Source organism: Xenopus tropicalis, chromosome 3, assembly GCF_000004195.4.
Source record: "Xenopus tropicalis strain Nigerian chromosome 3, UCB_Xtro_10.0, whole genome shotgun sequence".
NCBI classification, from domain to species: Eukaryota; Metazoa; Chordata; class Amphibia; order Anura; family Pipidae; genus Xenopus; species Xenopus tropicalis.
Window position 1 is genome coordinate 125603609 of NC_030679.2, and position 22614 is coordinate 125626222.

General features: G+C 43.2%; 2 protein-coding genes across 2 annotated transcripts; one reads left to right on the forward strand and one right to left on the reverse strand.

The window, feature by feature from the left end:
- Positions 1 to 1734: 1734 nt before the first annotated feature.
- Positions 1735 to 7039, forward strand: mat2a (methionine adenosyltransferase II, alpha). Its single transcript, NM_204064.1, is given in 9 exon segments — positions 1735 to 1883; positions 3763 to 3840; positions 3917 to 4039; positions 4145 to 4257; positions 4341 to 4484; positions 4592 to 4810; positions 4912 to 5094; positions 5188 to 5321; positions 5682 to 7039. Coding segments are annotated over 9 exon segments (1191 nt in total). The 5' UTR covers positions 1735 to 1789; the 3' UTR covers positions 5785 to 7039.
- A 149-nt stretch (positions 7040 to 7188) lies between these two features.
- ggcx (gamma-glutamyl carboxylase) lies at positions 7189 to 21318 on the reverse strand. Its single transcript, NM_001123433.1, is given in 14 exon segments — positions 7189 to 7660; positions 9115 to 9310; positions 9942 to 10089; positions 10539 to 10669; positions 11182 to 11351; positions 12118 to 12269; positions 12573 to 12704; positions 13093 to 13358; positions 13803 to 13966; positions 16792 to 16898; positions 16989 to 17067; positions 17957 to 18122; positions 18323 to 18481; positions 21006 to 21318. Coding segments are annotated over 14 exon segments (2250 nt in total). The 5' UTR covers positions 21217 to 21318; the 3' UTR covers positions 7189 to 7491.
- Between the last annotated feature and the right edge of the window lie 1296 nt (positions 21319 to 22614).

The following is a 22614-nucleotide window of genomic DNA, read 5'->3' on the forward strand; positions in this document are numbered from 1 at the left end:
TGCAGAGCACAAAATGTGCATGCCACATATCAGCAGAGCATTAAAAGACTGCAGAACCTATTGCAGCATCCCAAGTAGACATTAATACAATTATGCTTTAGTCATCTTACTGCAGGGAGTTTACAGATAACAACCCCCATGGTCCTGAAGCATTACTCTGTTTATTTATACATGATGCAGCAAAAATGATCATCTTTGCCAATGTCTGGGTGCAAGACTATAAACAGAGACTGGTAGAAGTCATTCTCCCAGTTTATAACACCAGGGTGGATTTCATTATGGCTTTTCTTGAATTCTGACTTCCAAACTGCTGCCTGGTTGCTGGGTAATAAAGCCCTAAAGCCTACATAGCAGTCCAAACTCCAAGCCATGAAAATATCTCCAAAACCACAAAAAAATGAAACTTAATGCAAATTGATATAGAGCATTGCAATGTACATCAAACTAAAATTATTTTAAGATGAGCTACCACTTTTATATCACCCAATTTTGAGAGTTTTGACCAACCTGACTACCTTTCCCCCCAATGCTTCAACCTCAGCATGGCAGTTGTGTGTGAACAATCATTGTCAAAATGATTCCCTCAACGATTAAAAGCCAGGATCTAGCTTTGTACTAGCCACCTTGAGCCATCAGATTATTGTGAATTACCCCCTATACATGTGTTTTCTATGCTACTGATCCCCCTTAAAGCCACCATTGTGCACACAGGATGCTTTTGGTCAGGAAATTCATAACAGTATCAGTATTTATGTACGTTTTGGATGCAGAGGGTAGAAAGTTGCGCATCACTGGGTATTTATCAGCAAATGAAAACCAGATTGTATAATATATTTGCAGTAATTTTGTTAATGCCTAATACCTGGTTGCTTGTTTTGATCTGGACTGGACCTCACACCCCTATAACCAAGAGAATACATCGCAAAATGTTGCAAATGTATGCAATTATATCTAAAAGAAAAAAAATAAAAGTAATATGTCAATTTAATCAGTATGCTCCACGCATATGTCCTCTATTCTTATGTCCCTTTGCATAATGCAACACATACAGGATCTTGGCCATAACTCCTTTAAAGCAAGGGAGATTGCAGGAACTATTACAGTGCAGAGAAAATGCCTGACAAAATGGTCTGGGTGCTCCAAAAACTTGCAATTTTTGCTTACTCAGACAATAAAAGGTATCACCTAACCTTGCATTTTTTCAAAGACTACTACACTACACCATCTTAAAACAGCGCAGAGACCCCAACGCAGGGCACAGTTTAAAAATTAGGATGTCATGCACTTTGCAGCCGGCACCTAACCTTAGGTACTACCCTCTCAACCCCTAGGAGAGACTGATATGGCACCGCCCACTTTCTTCCGACCCAATTTTTAACTATGATCGTACCAAAACGTACAGTAAGGCACAACTCCTAACATTTCTTAGGATTTGTGAAATTTACTTCCGAAACAATATGTTCACTATGTCAAATAAATTAATTATAAACGTATTCTATCAAAAGTGGTTAGCAAATGATATTACTTTTAATACCCCATTCACTTCATCCCCCTGCCGTCAGCAGAATGGTACAGCTCATCAGGCTCTGCCCACTCTCCTCAGGGCTGACGTCAGCGTGGTGGGATTGGAGGAGGCAGGGGAATGGCGGGACGGTGTAGTGCGGGGAAACTGACGTCAGCGACTGTATAAATGTAGAGCAGCCAGCGCCATTGCCTCATTCCAGCCAACGAGGACCAAGAAGTTTGGGAGTGTACGAGGTCTAGTCTACTGCCTACCTATCCAATCAAAATGAACGGCCAGATGCTTAATGGTTTCCACGATGATCTCATCGACGAAGGCAGCTTTCTCTTTACCTCTGAGTCAGTCGGGGAGGGGCACCCTGGTAAGTCAATGAGGCGTGTTTAATCGGTTTAGAAATGTCCGGGGAAAACTGCGTGCGGTAACTATTATGCCGGCGTTTAGCGTCTGGCCGGGTTCCCGCAAAATGAGAGACACGGAAGAAAGAATTCATGGGGGGGAAAATAGCGCCACCTTCCGTAAGAGTCCCCCAGGCGTGAGAGTCCGCATTGCAGCCATGAACACGTGGTGTGGGACTGGGACACGCTGGGCCGCCGTGTGGGGAATCTCCTACCTTCCCTTCTTAGCAAATAGAAACATTCACAGTTTGCGAGCAGCTCTATGGCCATATAAAGCCGCAGGTCCCTGAACTCTCAAAGTGACTTCTATTCTCCTTCTATAGCTCATAGTCATGTGACCCACTTACTCCCCTGAATCGCTTTATTATTGATACTGTTGCTATAGGTGATAGAATTGTGGCTCTTGCATCATCATCATTACCACCTGCTATGGCTTTCCACCAAAAAAGGGCATTTTAATTGTAGGAGATAAGATGGGGCTGCCCAGTCACTTGGTTCTCATTGCTCTAGTGTAACTTGCATTCTAAAGGGAAACTAAATACATCTACAAAATCAAATTTTACAGTTCAGATTTATAATTTATTTCCTTTTAAAGTCAGAGGTAGCTAGGGGCTGGGCATAATCTGTACAGATGGGTCCCTTTGCTCAAACTGCCTATCTGGATAAACAGAATACCCCCATAGATAGCTAGGGGCTAAGCATTACCTGTACAGATGGGTCCCTTTGCTCAAACTGCCTGTCTGGATAAACAGAATACCCCCATAGATAGCTAGGGGCTAGGCATTACCTGTACATATGGGTCTCTTTGCTCAAACTGCCTGTCTGGATAAACAGAATACCCCCAATAAGCTGCTGTATCTGGGGTTGCCAGTCTAACAGGAACACAGGAGTTGCAGTAAGGTGCCTGTAATACAGATTTGGCCGGCATTTTGTAGTGGCAGTGGCCATATATTGCAGGATTGTCCATGGCACGTTTGCGTTTGAAAGTAAAACACACAAGGCTTTATAGCCGGGCTTTGAAATGACGCCCTGGCGTTGAAGGGGCGTGTGAGGGGTTGGCCCAATCGACACAGCCTGTAGATTTAGAAGGCATATAGAATTTCATGGCCAGCTGTCTTGCTAGGCTGCACTTACTAAAATCTGCCTCTGCTACACAGGGTATATATATATATATATCCATACAGTGTTAGCTCACCTATGCAAAAAAAAAAACAGTATGCGTAGTCTAGCGTCTTAGATTTATTTTACTGTATAAAATTTCTTTTTCTAGTCATTCATTAAACCTGGTCTCTACGCCTAAACGGTTAATAGCAGCTAAGAAATAGGTTACTGTATGTGGCTCCATTACAACTCTGCATAGCTTGTATATTTATGACCTGTGGTGCGGTCTGGTTTGCTACCAAGGTTATTAATAAACTGACATATTCCTTAACCCATGTGGCTTATGTAGGCTTGTGCTATAACATTAAAGTGGGGTATAAATTCACTTAAGAACCAACTATTTTTTATCTCAAGTTGGTGGTAATTATTGCTGCAAATGGGCTCAACCCCAGTGCAAACCATTTTCTCTTTAAGAGCTATATAACATTACAACTTGTGCCCTTTTCATTTCATGTTTAAAAAAATATAGAAGAAATGATGCCCTAAGCCTATTTCTGCTTATACCTCTGTATATTAGATGTTAAGCAAACTAATGTTTGAATGCCCTTGTCTTGGCAACATGATTGCACGGCAGATATGCCCTTTAACAAAGTAAGAACTATAATGATTAGGAAAATTGCATGCTTCTGAGTTTATTTTGAGTATTCTAAAAAAAAATATAACTTTTTATGATTCTTCCCACAGATAAAATCTGTGACCAGATCAGTGATGCGGTCCTTGATGCTCACTTGAAACAAGACCCAGATGCCAAAGTTGCTTGTGGTAAGTCCCCCAATCAGTTGTCGTCTTTAACATGAAAACTGTAGAATGATACTGAAAACAGGCTTATTTTTTATAGAAACTGTGGCCAAGACTGGAATGATTCTTCTTGCTGGCGAGATCACCTCCAGGGCATCGGTGGATTACCAAAAAATTGTGCGGGACACAATTAAACACATTGGCTATGATGACTCCTCCAAAGGTGAGATTGTGCTAGCTAGCAGTAACGATTGGCACATAATGTTGGGCAGTGGCTCTTGGTTTTAAAATATTGGTTGTGCAACTAATGAGATGGGTTTCTTTTCAGGGTTTGACTACAAGACTTGCAATGTGCTGGTTGCTTTGGAGCAGCAGTCCCCAGATATTGCACAGGGGGTTCACTTGGACAGAAATGAAGAGGATGTGGGGGCTGGAGACCAGGTAGGTTATGTCAGCACAGTCTGCTTAATAAAGCTGGCAGACTAATGGAATTCTTGTAACATGCCCATATGTTTTATTTTCAGGGTCTGATGTTTGGTTATGCCACTGATGAAACCGAAGAAGGCATGCCTCTGACAATAGTTCTTGCACACAAACTAAATGCTAGAATGGCAGAGCTACGTCGCAATGGTACACTGCCCTGGCTTCGACCTGACTCCAAGACCCAGGTAGCTATGTTTAGAGTAAATGAATTAGGCAGGATGAGTTGGTTTCACTGCATTTGGGTGAGAGGTGCTGTACAAGCACTGATGTGTTCATAACTCTTGTTCTGCAGGTGACTGTTCAGTATATGCAGGACCGTGGGGCTGTCATCCCAATCCGGGTACACACCATTGTAGTTTCAGTGCAGCATGATGAGACCATTTGCCTAGATGAAATGCGTGATGCTCTCAAAGAAAAGATTGTAAAGGCTGTGGTCCCTGCTAAGTACCTAGATGATGATACCATTTACCATCTGCAGCCAAGTGGGCGCTTTGTGATTGGTGGTCCACAGGTGAGTTCTATACACTGCCCCATCCTGGTATTTACTCTGATGAACTTGCTTACAGGAAAGTCTCACAGTGCTTGAATTGATCAGATATAATTATGCTGTAGGGTGATGCTGGCCTTACTGGGCGCAAGATTATTGTGGATACCTATGGTGGATGGGGAGCCCATGGTGGCGGTGCCTTCTCTGGCAAGGACTACACTAAAGTTGACCGCTCAGCGGCCTATGCTGCTCGTTGGGTAGCCAAGTCTCTGGTTAAGTCTGGACTGTGTCGTCGTGTCCTTGTTCAGGTATGTGAAGGCTAATGCAAGATTTGTTTGGGTTACAAGCCTGGGTGGGAAAGAGTGAAGTTTTTACATTCAAACACTTTTTTGCTTTGTCAGGTTGCTTATGCCATTGGAGTTTCCCACCCTCTCTCTATTTCTATTTTCCACTATGGGACCTCTCAGAAAAGTGAGAGGGAGCTGTTGGCTATTGTCAAGAAGAACTTTGATCTGCGTCCAGGTGTCATTGTCAGGTAAAGGAGACCGCAAGTGTATTTAGCAGGGTAAAGGGAGGGTGGTGGATATACTGTCATCTGTTCTCAAGGCTAATGTCCCTGTGCATAGATAGTCTTGTCAGGGTGGGCTCAGCTCATCCTGACCTTTATGTGATGACTACATTAGGCCCTGATAAGAAGAATGGCAAGGGCTTATAGGCTACTAGAAGTTTCAGCCAAGAAGTATAGGGGTAAGTATGAATGTCCAGGGTAAGTCTGTGGTACAGAGTCAATGGGGCAGGATCCTCCAATAGTGAAGACAGTTCCACTTTTATTTTATTTTTTTCATAATTTGAAAGCACATAATACTTTATTAACTAGCGAACTTGTATATTCCAGGGATCTGGAGCTGAAGAAACCCATTTATCAGAGGACTGCAGCCTATGGTCACTTTGGTAGGGACAGCTTCCCTTGGGAAGTACCCAAAAAGCTGGAGTATTAAATGTTAGGCTTTTCCTCCTCAGACCTGCTGGCGTTATATACAGAGAAGCTTGTAGGCTCTTGTGGGAGGAAAAGGCCCAATCTAACCATTTCTGTCATTCTCTTGACTCACTGTAGTGTCTCCAGTGCCACTTTTCTTCTATGAGGGGACCATGTATAATAGGTCTTCTGTGTATTCCTTTAGTACCAATTGAGCCCATATCTGTCAATACTATCTGGCAGATAAGGTTGTTATTCCAATAGCCTTGATACCCTTTGCTTGTCGGTCCCTGCCCTCCCACTGTTCCAGTACATCTTCCATCTCCCGACAGTATTTGTTTTGTGTCAAACCCATAATATGCATAACAAACTTTACCAGGAGCAGCCTTTCTGACAATCCTAGTTGCCTCCTGTATGGCTGGAGTGCATTTAAAATTCATTTGCATCGGACTTGTTGCGCTGACTTAAACATTTTATATTCATTGGGCACTTCCAAGTGGAACAAGTGCTGGTGCAGACCATACGCTCCTAGTGTGTATTCTCCCAAGAGGTTTGCCCCCATTACCCATATTCCCCCCCCCCCCCCCCCCCCCCCCCCCCCCCCAGGCCACACTGCACAATCCTCCTCTCTGCCTTGTTCTTTTTAAGATTATTTAATTCTGCAAGCCTAGTGAAGTGTCTTATTATTTATTTCCCCCCCCACTCTGCAGCTGGCTGGTGTGGCTACAGAGAAACCAGTACAGAGCAGAGGATAGACACAAGCTGTCATGCAGGACAGGGAGTGAGTTCTTACTTGAAAACAACTGTAATGATTATTTATTATGTTGCTAGGCTTGGGCGTAAGTACAGAGTAGCCTTTGCCTTTGGTGACTTTTTTTATTTTTAAAATAACACTTGATGCTGTAATAAGTGGTTCTACTCCATGTGCTCTCTGCCAGCTCAAGGTGTAGTACAGAAAAACCTTGGCTGTATTCTGCAGGGGTCCTGGCTGTTGTAAAACTTCCCTACCTTCACTCGGAGCCACCGCTGCACAGAAGCTGGCTTTTACCAGTGTTGTACAGAGAAACTGGGCGTTTACAAGCTTTCCTTGCAGCGGTTGCCCTGACTGCGTGAGGTAGCACAACCACTCCCCCCCCCTCCCCTTTTTTTTATTTTAAAACTATTCCAATGTCTCTGGCTCTTCAGCAGAAGATTTCATGAATAAAGTATTAGGTTCACCCTTTAATCATGTCTTGGTTTTTGTTTTAACAATAAATACAGTGTACTCAATGACTGAATATAATGCTTGGCCTTGGGAGTGTCTCATTCTATTAACACATGATGCGGTTTTTTTAAGCAAGTTTATTGTTAATCATTTAGTAGAAAGATAAAAAGTAAACTTACATTGGTTACGATAAACATCTTGCATTCATAAGCTCCCAATAAGTTTTTTTTTTTTCACCAAAATGCTCACACAATTGAGCTAATTTTATTTTAATAGAAATACTCTGAAATGCCCAGTGAGTAAACATGTGAAGCAATTTCAATGGTGCACTATTCGGCATAACTCCATGCAACTTTTTTTTTTTAAAAAATACTGGAATGTGTACATTCCAGGAAACATTGCTGCTACTGACCTGAGGCTATGCAATAGCAAGGCACTTGTCTTAATAGCATCTCTATATCCCTTAACGCTGTTCCCCAGTGCTTTGGTTCCTGCAGGATTAGATACCATCTGCTTTGTTGGGGGTCACAATTCCAAGTGCTCTGGATCAAGCTGGAGATTATCTTGATGCTTCTCACTTTTTATAAAAGGGTCTTCATACTTAATAGTTGCAAATGAGACTTCCTGTGCCAGTTGTTCCAGTGATGGACGGCCTAACGCTAAGTTCCTCATAGCAATTGCAGTCATAAGGAAACTAGAATGGGGGAAAAAGAAAATAAAATCAGTTTCTAGGTTGCTTTAATATGGTCTCTACTAAATTCTTATTGTCTGCAGCATTAGAGACAAACTTGGTGGGGGTCATCAATATTTCAAGAGAGGATACTTAAATGACTGAGGGATGACAATGTTTGGTATGCCCCTGTGATTCCAGTCACACTCCTCTCAAATATGAGAAAGGGGAAATAAGGATTCAGTTACAGAATGTAATGGTCCTAGGTTCACTTCCAACCAAGACACTAGCAGTAAGGAGTTTTTGTTCTCCTTTTGTCTGTTTGCTTCTCTGGGATAGGGACCGATGTGAGTAATGTAGAATGTGCCAGCACTGTATAAATAAAGAATAATTATGCAAAACAGTCTATCATAGAACAAGCAAATCTACATCAAATGTTAAAGGAGCAGTACAGCCTAAAAACAGGAAAGCAAAAAAAAAAAAATAGGGACAAACATCTGTTCCAGTAATTGACTTCCCAGTGCCCTACATAGCTAGAGTTCAAGGAGTGCCACACTAGACAAAATTACGGTTGGCAAAGCGGCTTTGCAACATCCAAGGACACTCCCAAGATCCTGCGGCATTCTTAGCGCTTGGCACTGTGTTCTCTGACACTGCTGCAGAGCCAGTAGTGAAACCGCAGTGTGTAGTTAATGCTACGGATAGAGATGCCAGTATGTTCAGCTAAATAAACTGCTCTGTTGCACCTCAGCGCAGCTAAGCATACCAGCCTTTACAAGGATCCCTCAGTGAAACTACCTGCCAGAAATGTCAGACTGAAGTGTATATTCTGTAGGCAGTGACTAACAGATCCAGTTATGAGTTCCCCAGATGTTCAATCACAAGTATTCAGGAGCAAAGCCTGATATAGAGAGATTGCCCACTGTGGGCACATTCACAGCCATGTGTAATTTCTACAGCACCACAACCTGGCATCTCTCCCAATTCACTCCATGTTTGGTGTTGCAATGACATGGGAAAGAGACACATTCTCACCCTGTTTGTTAAGCAGCAGTAACACCAAGTGAGATCGGCCATTATACAGTGAACAGGGAATATGTTTTATATAAACACAAGGAAATATCGGCCTATAATATTTTTATTTAAGAAACTTTAAATATTTGGAACTGTCAATAGTTCCTAGTTTTTAAAGGAACAGCAGAATTACTGAGAAAACGGAGTTTAGTCCGTCCAGCCACAAACACAGGTTGGTAGTGCTGAGGGGCAGGGGTCTAATAGGTAGGCTTGTAAAAAGTCTGCTAAGAATTTATCTACTTACTACAGTTGGCCACGCAAATGTCAGTCTGACCACATCCATAAACTGCCAAATTGTACTGATCTGCTTTTTAGGCATCAGTCTACATCAGACTGAATATTAACTGAAAAGTTGAACAACCCCTTTAAAAGACAAACTTTACAACTGGCAAGTCTGTACCCACCTTCGACGTAGCAGGTAGTATTTCTTTCCGCAGAATCGCTCAAACCTCTGCAATAAAGTGGCATTCCTTCTCCTTTCTGACAGCTCTAGCCTTTTCTGCCTGCGTAGGTAGGCGAGAACAAGGGGGTCTGTGTTCTTGATGTCCTCCACAGTACCCGAGATAATGGGCTGGAGTTCTGGAGGAAGTTGAATAGTTTCTGGAAGGGTACGGAGAAGCATTAAGCTATACATGGGCTCCAGCAGGCGACCATTTTGTCTCCCTACCTACAGAATGCACCTGCAATAAACATCTAAAAGATTTACTATAGTTTAAAGCAGGGAGGTCCAACTGGAGGCCTGTGCCCTACAAAGGATTTTTATGGCCCCCCAGTCTGCTCAAGGGCTCCATATACTAAGTATGACATCATCATTTTAAATATAGTCTAGACCTTGAACACGCTGTAGAAATAATTGGACCACTACATGCAATAGGTTGGACAGCACTGGTTTAAGGCCTACTTATGGTATCTGCAATCTGTGGGTGTTAAGCTGGGGCAGCACAGAATCCAGGGCTGTGCTGGGATCCAATATAGTGTAGGTCCTGGTATCTTAAGTACAAAGAGGCTCAAAATGCCCCCACACTAGCCCAATAAATAGTGGGTGACTGGTGATTGCCAGTCCCGGCCTTATTGTTGTCTATACAATCACCAGGTAACCAGTAAATATTACTTTGTTAGCCCAAATTAATGTAAACAAATCAGATTTTTAGCTAATATGCTTCCAGTGGAGTTCATCTTTTGCCCTCCAAATGTCTCAATCAGTCCAAAGCCTGCTACTGCACACACTTACCACTTCCATTTTCAGCCCTCTCCTTCAGTTCTAGTAGCCGCGTAAGGTTCTGCTCCAGGGTCACAGCGGTGGTATTTACATAGATATACATATAGCAGGAAGGGCCTGGAGACACTGTGAACACTTTATGATATTCACCAGCTGGTAACTGAGACAGAATGACGAGTGTTATGGAGACAAACTAGAATTTAAGCATGAGATTCAGCGACAGCCAGTAAGGTAAGATAGGGTTTGGTTTGAAAACATGGTGATTATGCTCTTTGCTAACTGCACTTGCAGGACGTAGATGAGCCCTTCTAGACTAGTATTCATTCTGCCTTGGCATTAAGCATTCAGACAGGTAGTGTTCTCCTGGCATGTGCCAAACCCAGACTTTTCTTGTCAGATGGTGGCCAATTAGCCCTCCAGAGGCATTACCACTGCTCATACAGACCCGTTTGGCACCTTTTACTGGCTCATGTATACTTAACACCATACACTTGCTAGAAAAGTGTCCTGCGTATTCTACAGGGTTAGAGAGTGGTCAGCACATACACAGAAAATGGTTTGGAAATATTTCATCCTCTTTATCAACAAATCTGTTGGCCTGAGCAATACCTGCATGTGGTCTCCCTCTCTTAAAGTTGTATTCCTCTCCTCCTTTACGATTTCCACATTAACCTCTCCCTGAAGGATATGTATGCTTGTATTTCCCAGATCCTCACTTACAAAGTTCTCCAGGAATAAGCCTAACAAAGTAAGAGAGCGAAATACAGAGAGAAGCTGAAGATATTCTGATTACGAATGGAAAGAATACAAGGGAAAAAGGCAGAGAGAAAAAAGTGGGGAGTGAACTCAGAAGGAAATAAGTGGTTAGCTAATAGTCCTTAGGGCTCTGGCACACGGGGAGATTAGTCGCCCGCGACAAAACTCCCTGTTCACGGGTGACTAATCTCCCCGAGTTGCCATCACCTGCCATCCCACTGGCGAAAGTGTAAGTCGCCGGTGGGATGGCACACGCGGCGGCACGATTTCGGCAAATCGCCGAAAAAGCCTCGCGAGGCAACTTTGGTGATTTGCCGAAATCGCATCGCCGTGTGTGCCATCCCACCGGCGACTTACACTTTCGCCGGTGGGATGGCAGGTGATGGCAACTTGGGGAGATTAGTCGCCCGCGAACAGGGAGTTTTGTCGCAGGCGGCTAATCTCCCCGTGTGCCAGAGCCCTTATAGTCTGGTTATAAAAGAATAAAGTCACTCACCTGGGAAATCTGCAATGAATACTATATCAGTCTGATTATCCAAAGTGTCCTCTATCTCCTGAAATTTTGCCCTCCAGGGTGAAAGGTCAACTAGCAGGGGCTTTAACCAGGGGGTCTTTTGGAATGGAGACCATTCAGCTTTTACGATGTCAACAGTGGGATCAAATAGCCTGTGACAAAGGTGGGTCGTATAAGTGTCATGGTTACTTTACATTTGTTTGAAGCTGGTGATACATGGTCAGTGCACTGTTAAAGGGGAACTCCACCCAAAGACAACTTAAGCTTTTTGAAAAGGAAACAATTTCAAGCAACTTTGCAATATACATATATACAAACATGCAGCCTTTTCATGTTTTTAATGTAATAATATGATTTGGAACAGTTACCTAAGCCCCCAGATAGTCAACAGTAGTCAACTGCCCTTAGCCTGCATCCTCCAAATCCCACAATTCCCTGCACAGGTGGTGTCAATAAGGAAAGAACCATCGCAGTGCAATGCATTGTGGGTTATATACAATTTGTAACATCAATGTTTTAGTCCCTCCTCCCCTGCCAGGATTTCAAATGATACAGAAAGAGAATAAGTGTTTTGCAGCTGAATTTCACATATATAAATTGTATTTATTAATACTTTTTGAAGGAACAGCTTACAGTGATAGGAATATTATGGGTTTCTGTGTTGTGTGGGCTCGCTAACAGATTTTGGTTAGGAAGTTGGAGTTCCCAGTTATTTCATAAGAATTCTGTATGGAGTTTTGAGGTCTCGCCTGTGGCTCTCAGCACCCTTGAGGAAGTAATGTCTATGGTATTAGAATGTTCTGATCATGATGTGTAAATATAGGTTTCTATGCACACAGTGTATACACACAGGAATTCAGTTATTGTAACTAATATTTTACATCACTCCTGCTCTGTCTGATGTCACCAAGTGCTTACCTTTGCTGAAACCGGTCATTGATAGACACCCACACATCAAAGTAGATCTCTGGTTGTGAGATGTTATATGCACCCAGCAGGCCCTGCAGACAGACAGCATACTGCTTCAGCATGTCCGAATGGTCTTTCCAGCGCCTCGTCTGTGTGAATACCTATTGGAAAGAGTGCAATATCATTAGGAAAGCTCCTCCCCAGTCTCTGACTCCATGGATTCTGATCACAGTGTCCTAATGAGGGGATGTCTGTGTGACACACTGGTGTTCATAGGCAGTTATGTATTTATTGTGTCAGGAAATTTCAAATACTGTCCTGTACAGTCAGAACACCCTCTCTATGTGCAGCTTACATGGAAAGGAAACCGTCTTTAACATTTATCATGATGAATTTTTGGGGTGTCCTTTTTAACTTATCATCAGGTACGGCCTGTGTAGCAGGAAATCCCAAATAACAATTACCCCAGGGTTAAGGTATCCAATTTCCCCAGTGATTCCATCTCTGTAGGTGATTTTAACATGCTGGTGTGAACGTGAATGAACCATCATATCCCATGAATATCCATAGAGTCCATTTGTCCAGTTATTGTAGCCCTAATAATAAAGGTAGAGAGCAGAAAATAAGAGAATGCAAATATCTGTGTTACAGGGGGTGTCAAGATAAATACCTTGATAGGCATCATGTAAAGCAGTTAAAAGCTACAGTCCACGTGTGTTTATGTGTGAGGGGCCACTGTTGGTCCCAGTGCATGTGTACTGTGCACAAGAGGACACATTGTCACATTCTATGACTGAGGGCTTTTCATTTCTGCACGGGCTGAGCTATTAGAACAAAACTATGATGTCATATGGGGTCTTTGAAGCACCTAGGTAGAGGCCACATTAATCAACAAACCTCCAGCTGGACAGACCTGTTTTATAGGGAGATGTTCCTATTCTTAGTGCCTGGTGTTATATCTTGGTTGAAAAAGCACTTTCTCACCTGAGTGATAAAATGAGAGTAAGGCAAGAAGAGCTGCTCTATAATGTAAAGCACAGTAAAGATTGCTCCAAGCTTGTGCCACAGTCTAGGCTGGGAAGCCGCCCTTCCCTTCCGCCCAGGGTACACACATTCCGTACTTTCCTGTGGGGGCTGCGTCGGGGGCAGAACATAGTGCAGGAAGCGGGGAAGTTTAGCAATCAGCCTTCTAGGCCAATCAGGGTAGCAGAAAAGAGGACTGGTTGCCAGCATGGTGTATGAAAACATGCCTGGGGAAGAAAAACAAAAAAAACCACAAGATTAGTAAATACAACTTAGAGGGACAGCGAGTTTAATGAATAGGGCTTGTGTTGAAAATTCTTTCTGCCATTTTGAGTAACATCTTATAAAAGAGCTGCAGAACATGTTGGCTCTATATAAAGGATAAAAATAAAAAGAAGAAAGGAGTGAGGTGAAACTGAAAGTACTTTCATTTTCTAGCTTCCTGGAAGAAGCTAATCCAATGCAGGGAGTAATTTGAAGTGGTGATATAACTACAAAGATGTGTAATGGGAAGAGTAAATGAAGAGATAGTAGGGGATGCAGAAAAAATAAAAACGTTGGAACCAAGGGACATAAGAAGGACTGGGTAGAAACAAGGACACGTTTGGAGAATGAAGAAGAATGGAGTGGTCTGTGCATCAATATATGTTGGGTGTGCATTAGTCACTCACCTATACTGAAGAGCTGGGAATTCATGCAATGAAAGTAACTGACAAAAAACAAAGCCACTGGACGGGTCACATCAAAGAACAGCAAGTAACCCGCGGTCAGGTCCAAAATAAGGCCTCCCCAGTGCACAACCACAAGGTTGGTCATATCATCAGATAGAAAGAGCCTGGTGGGGGAAACAGTTCATATTTTATCTCTCTCTCTCTCCCACCTAAGCCCAAGCAGCCATGTGGAAACCATACAAATAATGTGGATGAAGAAAAAAAAAAAAAAGGCAAACGCTGCTGTTTAACAAAATGTATACATCAAAACACATTATCAACCAGAACAGAGCTTTTACACTCATTCTTTAAGCAACCACAACCCCAGGGCCATTTACTATGTATGTGTCTCTCTAAATGGCATCAAGCTCCTCTTACCATAAATCATAATGAGTTTCAATGCTGTTTCTGTTATGATTGGTCACCTCAAATCTAGTCCTAGCTACCCTTCAAGCAAAAATCCCACACAAAGCTTTAAGGTCAGAATCGAGGACATGATATGAGTGATGTGGGTTCCCTGAAGCAAGAGGTGCGAGTTACCAGAAGTCAGATGGGATGTGGATAAAAAATAATGGAGGAGAGCCAAGGAAAGGTTCCTCTGCGTAATGTCACACAGGCTAACCTCTGGATCACTGCTCAGCCAAACCTGTGCAACAATTTGTTAATATTGATTTTTGTCTGTTAGATGGTACCTAGCTATCTATCTGGATCATCAAGCTATCATCTATGTCAAGCACTGTCTCTACCTGGGTTTAGGCAGATGCGTCAGATATTGGGTGTGAAATGCAAACTCTCGCTGATATCCATCTCAAATTCCCGCAACCATGTGGAGACAATGCTTCTGGTGCAGGAAAAGTAGGCCGATGCCAGCGTAAGGGCCAAATCTCGGCTTGTGGAAAAACAGCCTCATGTGGCACTAACCTTTATGTTGTTTATTAAGCCTGCGCCTTTTAGTAGCATCACAAGTGATATTATTACCCCTGTGATTCTCGAAAAAAAAAAAATTGGCAGCAACAAAATGTGTGGCACTAGCCAAAGGTTATAGTACCTCTCTATAATGAGTCAATTTATCACTGCTTATCATCAGGTTGCTGAGTAACTTGAAGGCAAACACTTGTTTTTAAAGAAAGATCTAGAATGTATTTGGTTAACCACCACTTTCAATGCCCTTTGTTTCACACTTTGTTTTTTTAATTGTTCTATCTGTATGGAGAATTTCAGAACTTTAAGGGTGAAAACACAGTGAGGCTCATTTATCAAACACTGGGCAAATTTGCCCATGGGCAGTAACCCATAGCAACCAATCAGTGGTTGGCTTTTTTCAGCCAGCTGCATATAGATCAATGAATGCAACAATTTCATTGGTTGCCATTGGTTACTGCCCAAGGGCAAATTTGCCCAGTGTTGATAAATGACCCCCACTGAGCTACTAGTAGCAGCTACTTTTTCACTGCTACTTAACTCCAGAAAATACCCTGCCATAGATAATACTGAGAATTGCCTCTGGTAAAACACACGTAGAGATAATAATCAGTAAATGATCTGCATTGTCTATTTTAGTAGCCACAACAAGTAGCGCCATCTGTCTTCACCCTAAAAGGCTGCATCCAGAATTCCACTGCTCTCCACCCCTCCAATATCTGGCACTCAAAATGTAAGGGATTTACATTTTCGCCGGTGGGATGTCATATCGGGAGATTAGTCGCCAGCAACAAGGGAGATTTGTCGTGGGCGACTAATCTCCCCGTGTGCCAGAGCCCCAAAAATACAGAAAAAGGCTGTGTGCAAGTTTTGATATACCTCTGAGGTATTAGGCTGTATTCCTCCTATTATACCAGTGGTTCTGGGTGCATTGTTCACCACAAGGACATTAAGGAGTAGTTTGCATGTCTACACCTGAAAACTCCTCAAGTGAATTTTAAAAAACATTTTGGTTGTAAGGCAGTGCTATGAGTGTGGCATGAGACATGTGACTACCTTCTGCTTTAATAAGGCTATTGGTGCATGTGTTACATTGCGAAGGACTCTTTAGCAATGTGCTTACCCTAACCATAATGGTTACTTTGCTTTCCAGAATTCCACGCAGTAAATAAAATGTTTTCAGAACAAACAGATGATCACCGCATATTGAGCAGTGCCTTCTTATCTAGCACTGCCACCTAGTGTTGGCATTCATGAAAAGAAAGCTTTAATCCAGAGAGGTCACCTCAAAATGATTCTAGCGGTGTTCATAAGAAGGGACTGTGGCATTGTGCTGTAGCAATAGAGTAAAATATAACACAGAATTATATAAATTCATCCGAATTTAAAAGGGACAAATGACCTTTGCTTGGAGCCCTAACAGTATGTATACAGTGTTTTAATTTACACAGTGCTGCTACTACTACTATACATTTATATAGTTCTAGTTGCGAATGCAGTGCTGTACAACATTCCCTCATGTTTGTTACAGACCAGTGCTGCTAATTGGCTGGACTGAGCAATAGGCAGAACTGCAATAGTTTGGGTGTCACCTATAACAAGGTACTTAACCAAGACAACAGCTATGATGGCTCTGACCCATCATAGTGCTGCTACTACTACTATACATTTATATAGTGCTAGTTGTGCATGCAGTTTGTACAATATTCCCAAACCAGCTGCTAATACATTGCAAATCTTAATGCATAATTTATTCCTGTCTTGGACTAGGCCAAGCTACATCCTATAGGACTATGTATTTGAGCATTGTAAAAAATATATCTGGTGCTCAGCAGACACTATGTGACTATATATGCTTATTTCTATCAAAAGCGCAGCCCAAAGACTATAGCTAAACGAAGGAGTTATGCCCAGAATTGTGAATGCAACATAGATACCCCGTGGGAGGTCTTTTTGTGACAAATGTGCTGTTGTTGATGCTCTAACAGTATAACCAAATTTATGACTTTAACCAGTAATTGGCACTTACTTGAAAGGATCAAACAACCAATGACGGGAGAGAGTTCCCATTGAATAACCTTCCACCCAGTCAGCATCCAGTTTTTTTACACCCGCAATAAAATAAACAATAAAGATCTGAAAGGAGGGTTGAAAAATCAAGGTTAATTAATGTCATCTTAAATTCTCAGGGGCAACTACGTATCGTGCATGTAGGAGTGGACATACCTGAGCCCGAAGAATAGTGTAATTCCAAAGCGGAACATGTGCATTGTGCTTGCGGGGGTTCAGCAATCCATCAACAGACCTGGTGGAGAAAGGAGATGATGTTAAAGAAGAGTAACAAAAGCTCTGTCTCCCTTGCATATGCGAAGTGGCACACCTGGGGACAAATGTCACCTTTTGTATCAAAGCCAACACACAGGCTGCAGAGCACATGCTGCACAGCTAATAACAGATCAACTTTTTAGAATGTAACTGTTTTTAATCATTAATTTCTACTACAAAGAAGAAATAAATAAATAAATAAATATTACTTGGGGCTCTTTGGACAATTGCAATCTACTGCAATGAGCCTGTTGTCTTACCAGAAGTTAAATATGGGGTGCATACAAACTGACTCATAACCGAATACAGGGAATTAGTACTGATGTATTGTGGGCCAGTCTGTTGCTTAACCTTGCCATTTTGAATGGGAGCAGATACCAGAGTCAAGAAAAAGAATGCCAGTTTATGGGAACCAAGGCCCAATGAAGTGAGTTCCAAAGGCAAGTTCAAGCAAAAACTGAAAAGAAAGCAAGGGTAAGGGAAAAACAGATAACCAAGAAAAGAGGGGCAGATTCTATTTCAAATGACCATAGAAAAGGAGCAGGTTCACGATCAAAGGGGACGGGAAAAGAAGAACAGTTTCTAGAACCCTGGTTCAAGTAAATGGATAGATTCAATGGCCAAGTAAGAGGATAAACGGTTGTACATATCAAAATGGTATAAAACAAGAGATTCTCAAAGAAGAAAGTTGGACTCAACTGATAGAGATGGGCCTATAAAGAGTAAGCAATAAATCCCCCAAATCAAGGAAAGTATAGCTCAATACCCATCTCAGAGAACTGGAGAAAAAATGTATCAGCAGCACAAAAAAATATACATTTAGAAAGTGATTCATGGATTTCTGAGGTTAGCACCACCCTCAAACTTACCAGTAGCGGTTGGCATTTAGTAGGCACAGTTGGAAACCTATGAGACCATAGAGGTAAGAGTGGTTGTTCCATGAGGTCTTGTCCAGAAAGAAAACATACCAGTATGGTAAGAGAAACATGAGACAGCTGAGGCGATAAAAGCAGCCGAGCATAATCCCAAGGGCACCTGAGACAGAAGAACATGGATATTGGGTAATGACAGATGTAGCCTCATTTAGTGTTGAAAAGAATGGAACACTGTCCAAATGGAACTTTCCTGAAGTCAGTTACTGCAAGTATTGTGTCCCTAACAGGAAGGTGGACAAAGAATGCAGTTGTGGGCAAGTTTAAACACATCTAGTGAAACGAGGCCTATAGTATACTCACCCAGCAGCATGATCACATAGACCAAATACATGAAGTCCAAGGGCAGTGGGCGCAGAGAGTTAAAGAGAGGGAACCTGCACACGTCCAGCCCATCCAGATACTTATAGTCCAGGTAACTCATGCCTCTCTCCTGGGGAATGTCCAGGACCATCAGCAGACCTGGAGAAGACAAGTTAAATTCCAGAATATGGTTAGTGAATAGAAAATGAATATGAATAGTAATTACTCAAAGGCACAAACATGTGGCTGCTTCTTCCACTTTTATCAGAAATGTGTCACTATCTCTTTAATAAACTATGCATGGCCTCCCCGCTGACCCCCATTACAGACCTGCTCCTTTCTCTCAGAAGTCAATTCTTTATTTTGTGGGTGTATCCCCAATAGCCTGTGGAATCATTTACTTTTGTCCTCAATCTATCAGAACTTTCCACTCTTCACTAAGCCTGACATCAAATTCTGAGGCATCAGAAAGAGGAGTTGCCAACGGATCAGTGATAAGGGGTCTGCAGGAGATCAATGTCTAGAAGTAAAGGGGGCCGTGAACATTGACCTCTCCAAATGGGCATATCAGGAGAAGATACGCTCATCTAAAGGTGGCCATACACGCACCGATAATATCGTACGAAACCTCGTTTCGTACGATATTCGGTGCGTGTATGGTATGTCGGCGAGTCGACCGATATCACAGGAAGCTGCTGATATCGGCCAACTCGCCGATCGGACCAGTTTGAAAATTTTGATCGGGCACCATAGAAGGCGCCTGACCAAAATCTCCCTTCAGCGCTGAATCGGCAGAAGGAGGTAGAAATCCTATTATTTCTACCTCCTTGCCTGCCGATTCAGCCCTGAATGGTGTGTGGCGGATCTGACAATGTTTGTGCGACCGATGGTCGCACGAAACATCGTCAGATCGCCACGTGTATGGCCAGCTTTAGGTGGGTGATATTGGGTTAATTCCTAGGGCTAAACGATCAAATTACTACGACGGGTATGGGAGCCATTGGATCAAGGACCACATCAATGACTCAACGTGGTCCTCGAACTGATGGGAAAAATCAATCCTACCCAATCGATTTTCTGCCAGATATCAATCCGGGAGGCCCGTTGGGGGGACCCCATACGTGGGCAGATAAGCTGCTGAATAGATCTTAAGGACTCGAATCAGCAGCTTAAATCTGCCCATGTATGGCCACCTTAAGGGCTCTGGCACACGGGGAGATTAGTTGCCTGCGACAAATCTCCCTGTTCGTGGGCGACTAATCTCCCCGAAATGCCATCCCACCGACGAAAATGTAAATCGCCAGTGGGATGGCATACGCGGCGGCGCGCGATTTCAGTGAAATCGCGGAAGTTGCATTGAGAGGAAACTTCCGCTATTTCGCTGAAATTGCGCTGCCGCGTATGCCATCCCACCGGCGATTTACATGGGGAGATTAGTCGCCCGCGAACAGGGAGATTAACTAATCTCCCCGTGTGCCAGAGCCCTAAGTGACCCATTCTTGATAGATGTGAAACGTGTCACTTTAATATGCCTGGCTGAGAAGAAGGCCGTCTGTTTCAGCGGCCTTCCAGCTGTTGCACTTAAAGTTGTAGTTAAATTAATTAGAGCCTATAGGACAGCCCTACCCTTAGAGAATATGTATTTCTAGGCATGCACAGCCTAGCTTAGCACAACATTTCTTCTAAAGCAACAGTTGCCCTTTAAATCTAACAAATCTTCCCCCTGGGTGATTGCTCAATCTCAGACATTCTCACTCTGCATTCTCCTGTCTCCAGGTATGTAAAATCTCTCAATGGGTCTCTGGCTGATCAATGATGCCCTCTCTCTGCAGCCGAGATAACCTCTTTAGCTACTGTTCTTTTTAGTAGTAAATGTAGATCCCCCCACACTGTGTAAACAAATCAAAGGTTAGGTTACCATTACACAAGAGCCACTCTGTCTCCTTCAGTAGTGGGCCCGGTCCCCCCCAACAAGGGGAGGAGGAATGAATTAGAGTCAAAACTCACACGTGGCTGAAATATGCACCGGGCAATTGCACATCTGCACAGTAGGGCAGCCTAGCGAGCACCCAGGCAGCCAGCAATGGCCCCTCTTTAAGTCATGTTATAAGTGAGCTGACAGTTTGCACTGATCAGGATGGCAGTTACATATATTAGTGATTGGAAAAGCCCACATTCACCTATACCACCCATCACCCACATCAGGCTAAAAGATGTTGCAATGGTTCAAGGGGCGCTTCACCTTTGACTAAACTTTCAGTATGTTACAGAGTGGCCAATTCTTAGCAACTTTTCAACTTATCTTTTAAAGTCTTTTATATTTTCTCTTCTGAATCTTTCCAGCTTTCAAATGAGGTCAAATATCTATTGCTCTGTGAGGCTACAATGTTATTGTTTTTGTTTCTTTTTATTACTTATCTTTCTATTCAAACCCCTATTCATTTTTCAGTTACTCAGTTCACTAGTTGGTGAATTTGGTCCCTAGCAACCAGAATTGCTGCTAAAATGCCAAATTGGAGTGCTACTGAACAAAAAGTGAAATCATTCAAAAACTGCAAATAATGAAAAAAATGAAGGTGAGAGGAGAAGCAGGGTGCAAGGGCAGCCCAGGGGCAGGGGCCCAGGGAATAGCCGAACATTGCCAATAAAGCAGCCTATCAGGAGTCAGGGAGGATCCACTCACCGAATAGAAAGCGGAATAGCCCAAGCCCTGCTGGGTCAGTGGGTCGGTTCATGAGACAGACGAAGCGGTGCCAACTGGACAAGTCTGACCAATCAAAGCCAAAAATCCTGCACATAAGGCTGCCAATCCGCTTGCGAGGCTGTGCCTGCTCTGGCCCTGCAGCCTTCCCAGAGGCATTCTTGCGCCTTCTTACTTGCACATCAGCCGACATTCTCCTTCCCGACTTTGTTAGCACTACTCGCAGCCCAGGAACTCCAGTTACCTAGCCCGCTCCCCCGCTCCTGGCAGCCAGCTGTTCTGCCCTCACACGTATATTCTCGCGAGAGTTCGACGTCACGGCGGCCCCTATATAAGCGCTGGGACGCGTCTCCTAGGCAACCAGTGGGGAGAGTATGCAGGGGATTTATTAAGGGGATGTACATTGAAGGTGCACAGTAGTGTGTGCATGGCACGGCAGGCCATTCTCAGCTCTTATTCTAGTTAGGGGAAAAAGAAACACGTTTTTCCGTAGTGGTTGCCAGCCGTACCCGCCAATTTAGTGTTTGCTCACTGGAACTTGTGTCAGGAAGGGAAAAGCCTACTTTATTTATTTCCTGGTGGGTGCGGGCAATGGCCCAATAGCTGCTGCCAGAATCTTGTGTCCCAGTGTTTCTTCAAAAGTCATTTTTCTGCTCACGGTTTCTACCTGTACCTGTATTTTTTACTGTATTTGTATTTATTTGTAATGTATTTTTATTGTTAGCCAATATAGGTATCATTTCTACAATACTCTTGTATTTGTGTTTTTTTTATTATATGTGTGCCCAGAACAGAGGGAAATAAAATCTTTCCTGGTGGTTGTCTATGAAGATTTTCATTCATCCAGGTCATGGTATATCTAGTATAAATAAATCTAAAGCAACTGGACTTGTTTAGTAATCATTGAAGACGTTTCACTTCTCATCCGAGCAGCTTCTTCAGTTCAACTGACTGGTATGGGAAGTCCTCAGCATATAAACTCTTCCACTAATCCTGGTGGTTACTGGCAATACTGCTGTTGTCTTTCTTCCAAGGTTTAAACAAAAGTACTAGAGCTATTAGGGCAGGGGTGGGCAAACTACGGCCCGCGGGCCACGTCCGGCCCCTTGGCCTTTTTAATCCGGCCCGCCGACGACGCCAAGTCTCATCACGCAAGACTTGGTGTCATTGGCGGGCCGGAATTAAACAGACTAAGGGGGCGTAACGCTGACCTGGCCCGGGGGTAAGTAAATGTGGCCTGTGAGCCAAAAAGTTTGCCCACCCCTGTATTAGGGCAATGGCCCATGGGTAGATTAGTTAGCCGCTAGTGCGGGTTGACTAGACTCAACTTATTTATTTCTTAGGGTGCCACAGTTATGTGAGTTATGCTGAAATAAACTTCAGTCATCCCCCCCTCCCCCCCAGCAGCCGATCAGCAGAACAATGGGAAGGAAGCAAGACAGCAGCTCCCTGACACCTGTATTGCTAAGATCAAAGACAGACGTGGCAATTAGCCGCAGTGGAAAACAAAGTTGCTGTGACTAATCGCAACTAGATTTTAAAAATCACGCAACTAAGTCTTCACTCTAAAAGTGGTAGATATCAGAATAGC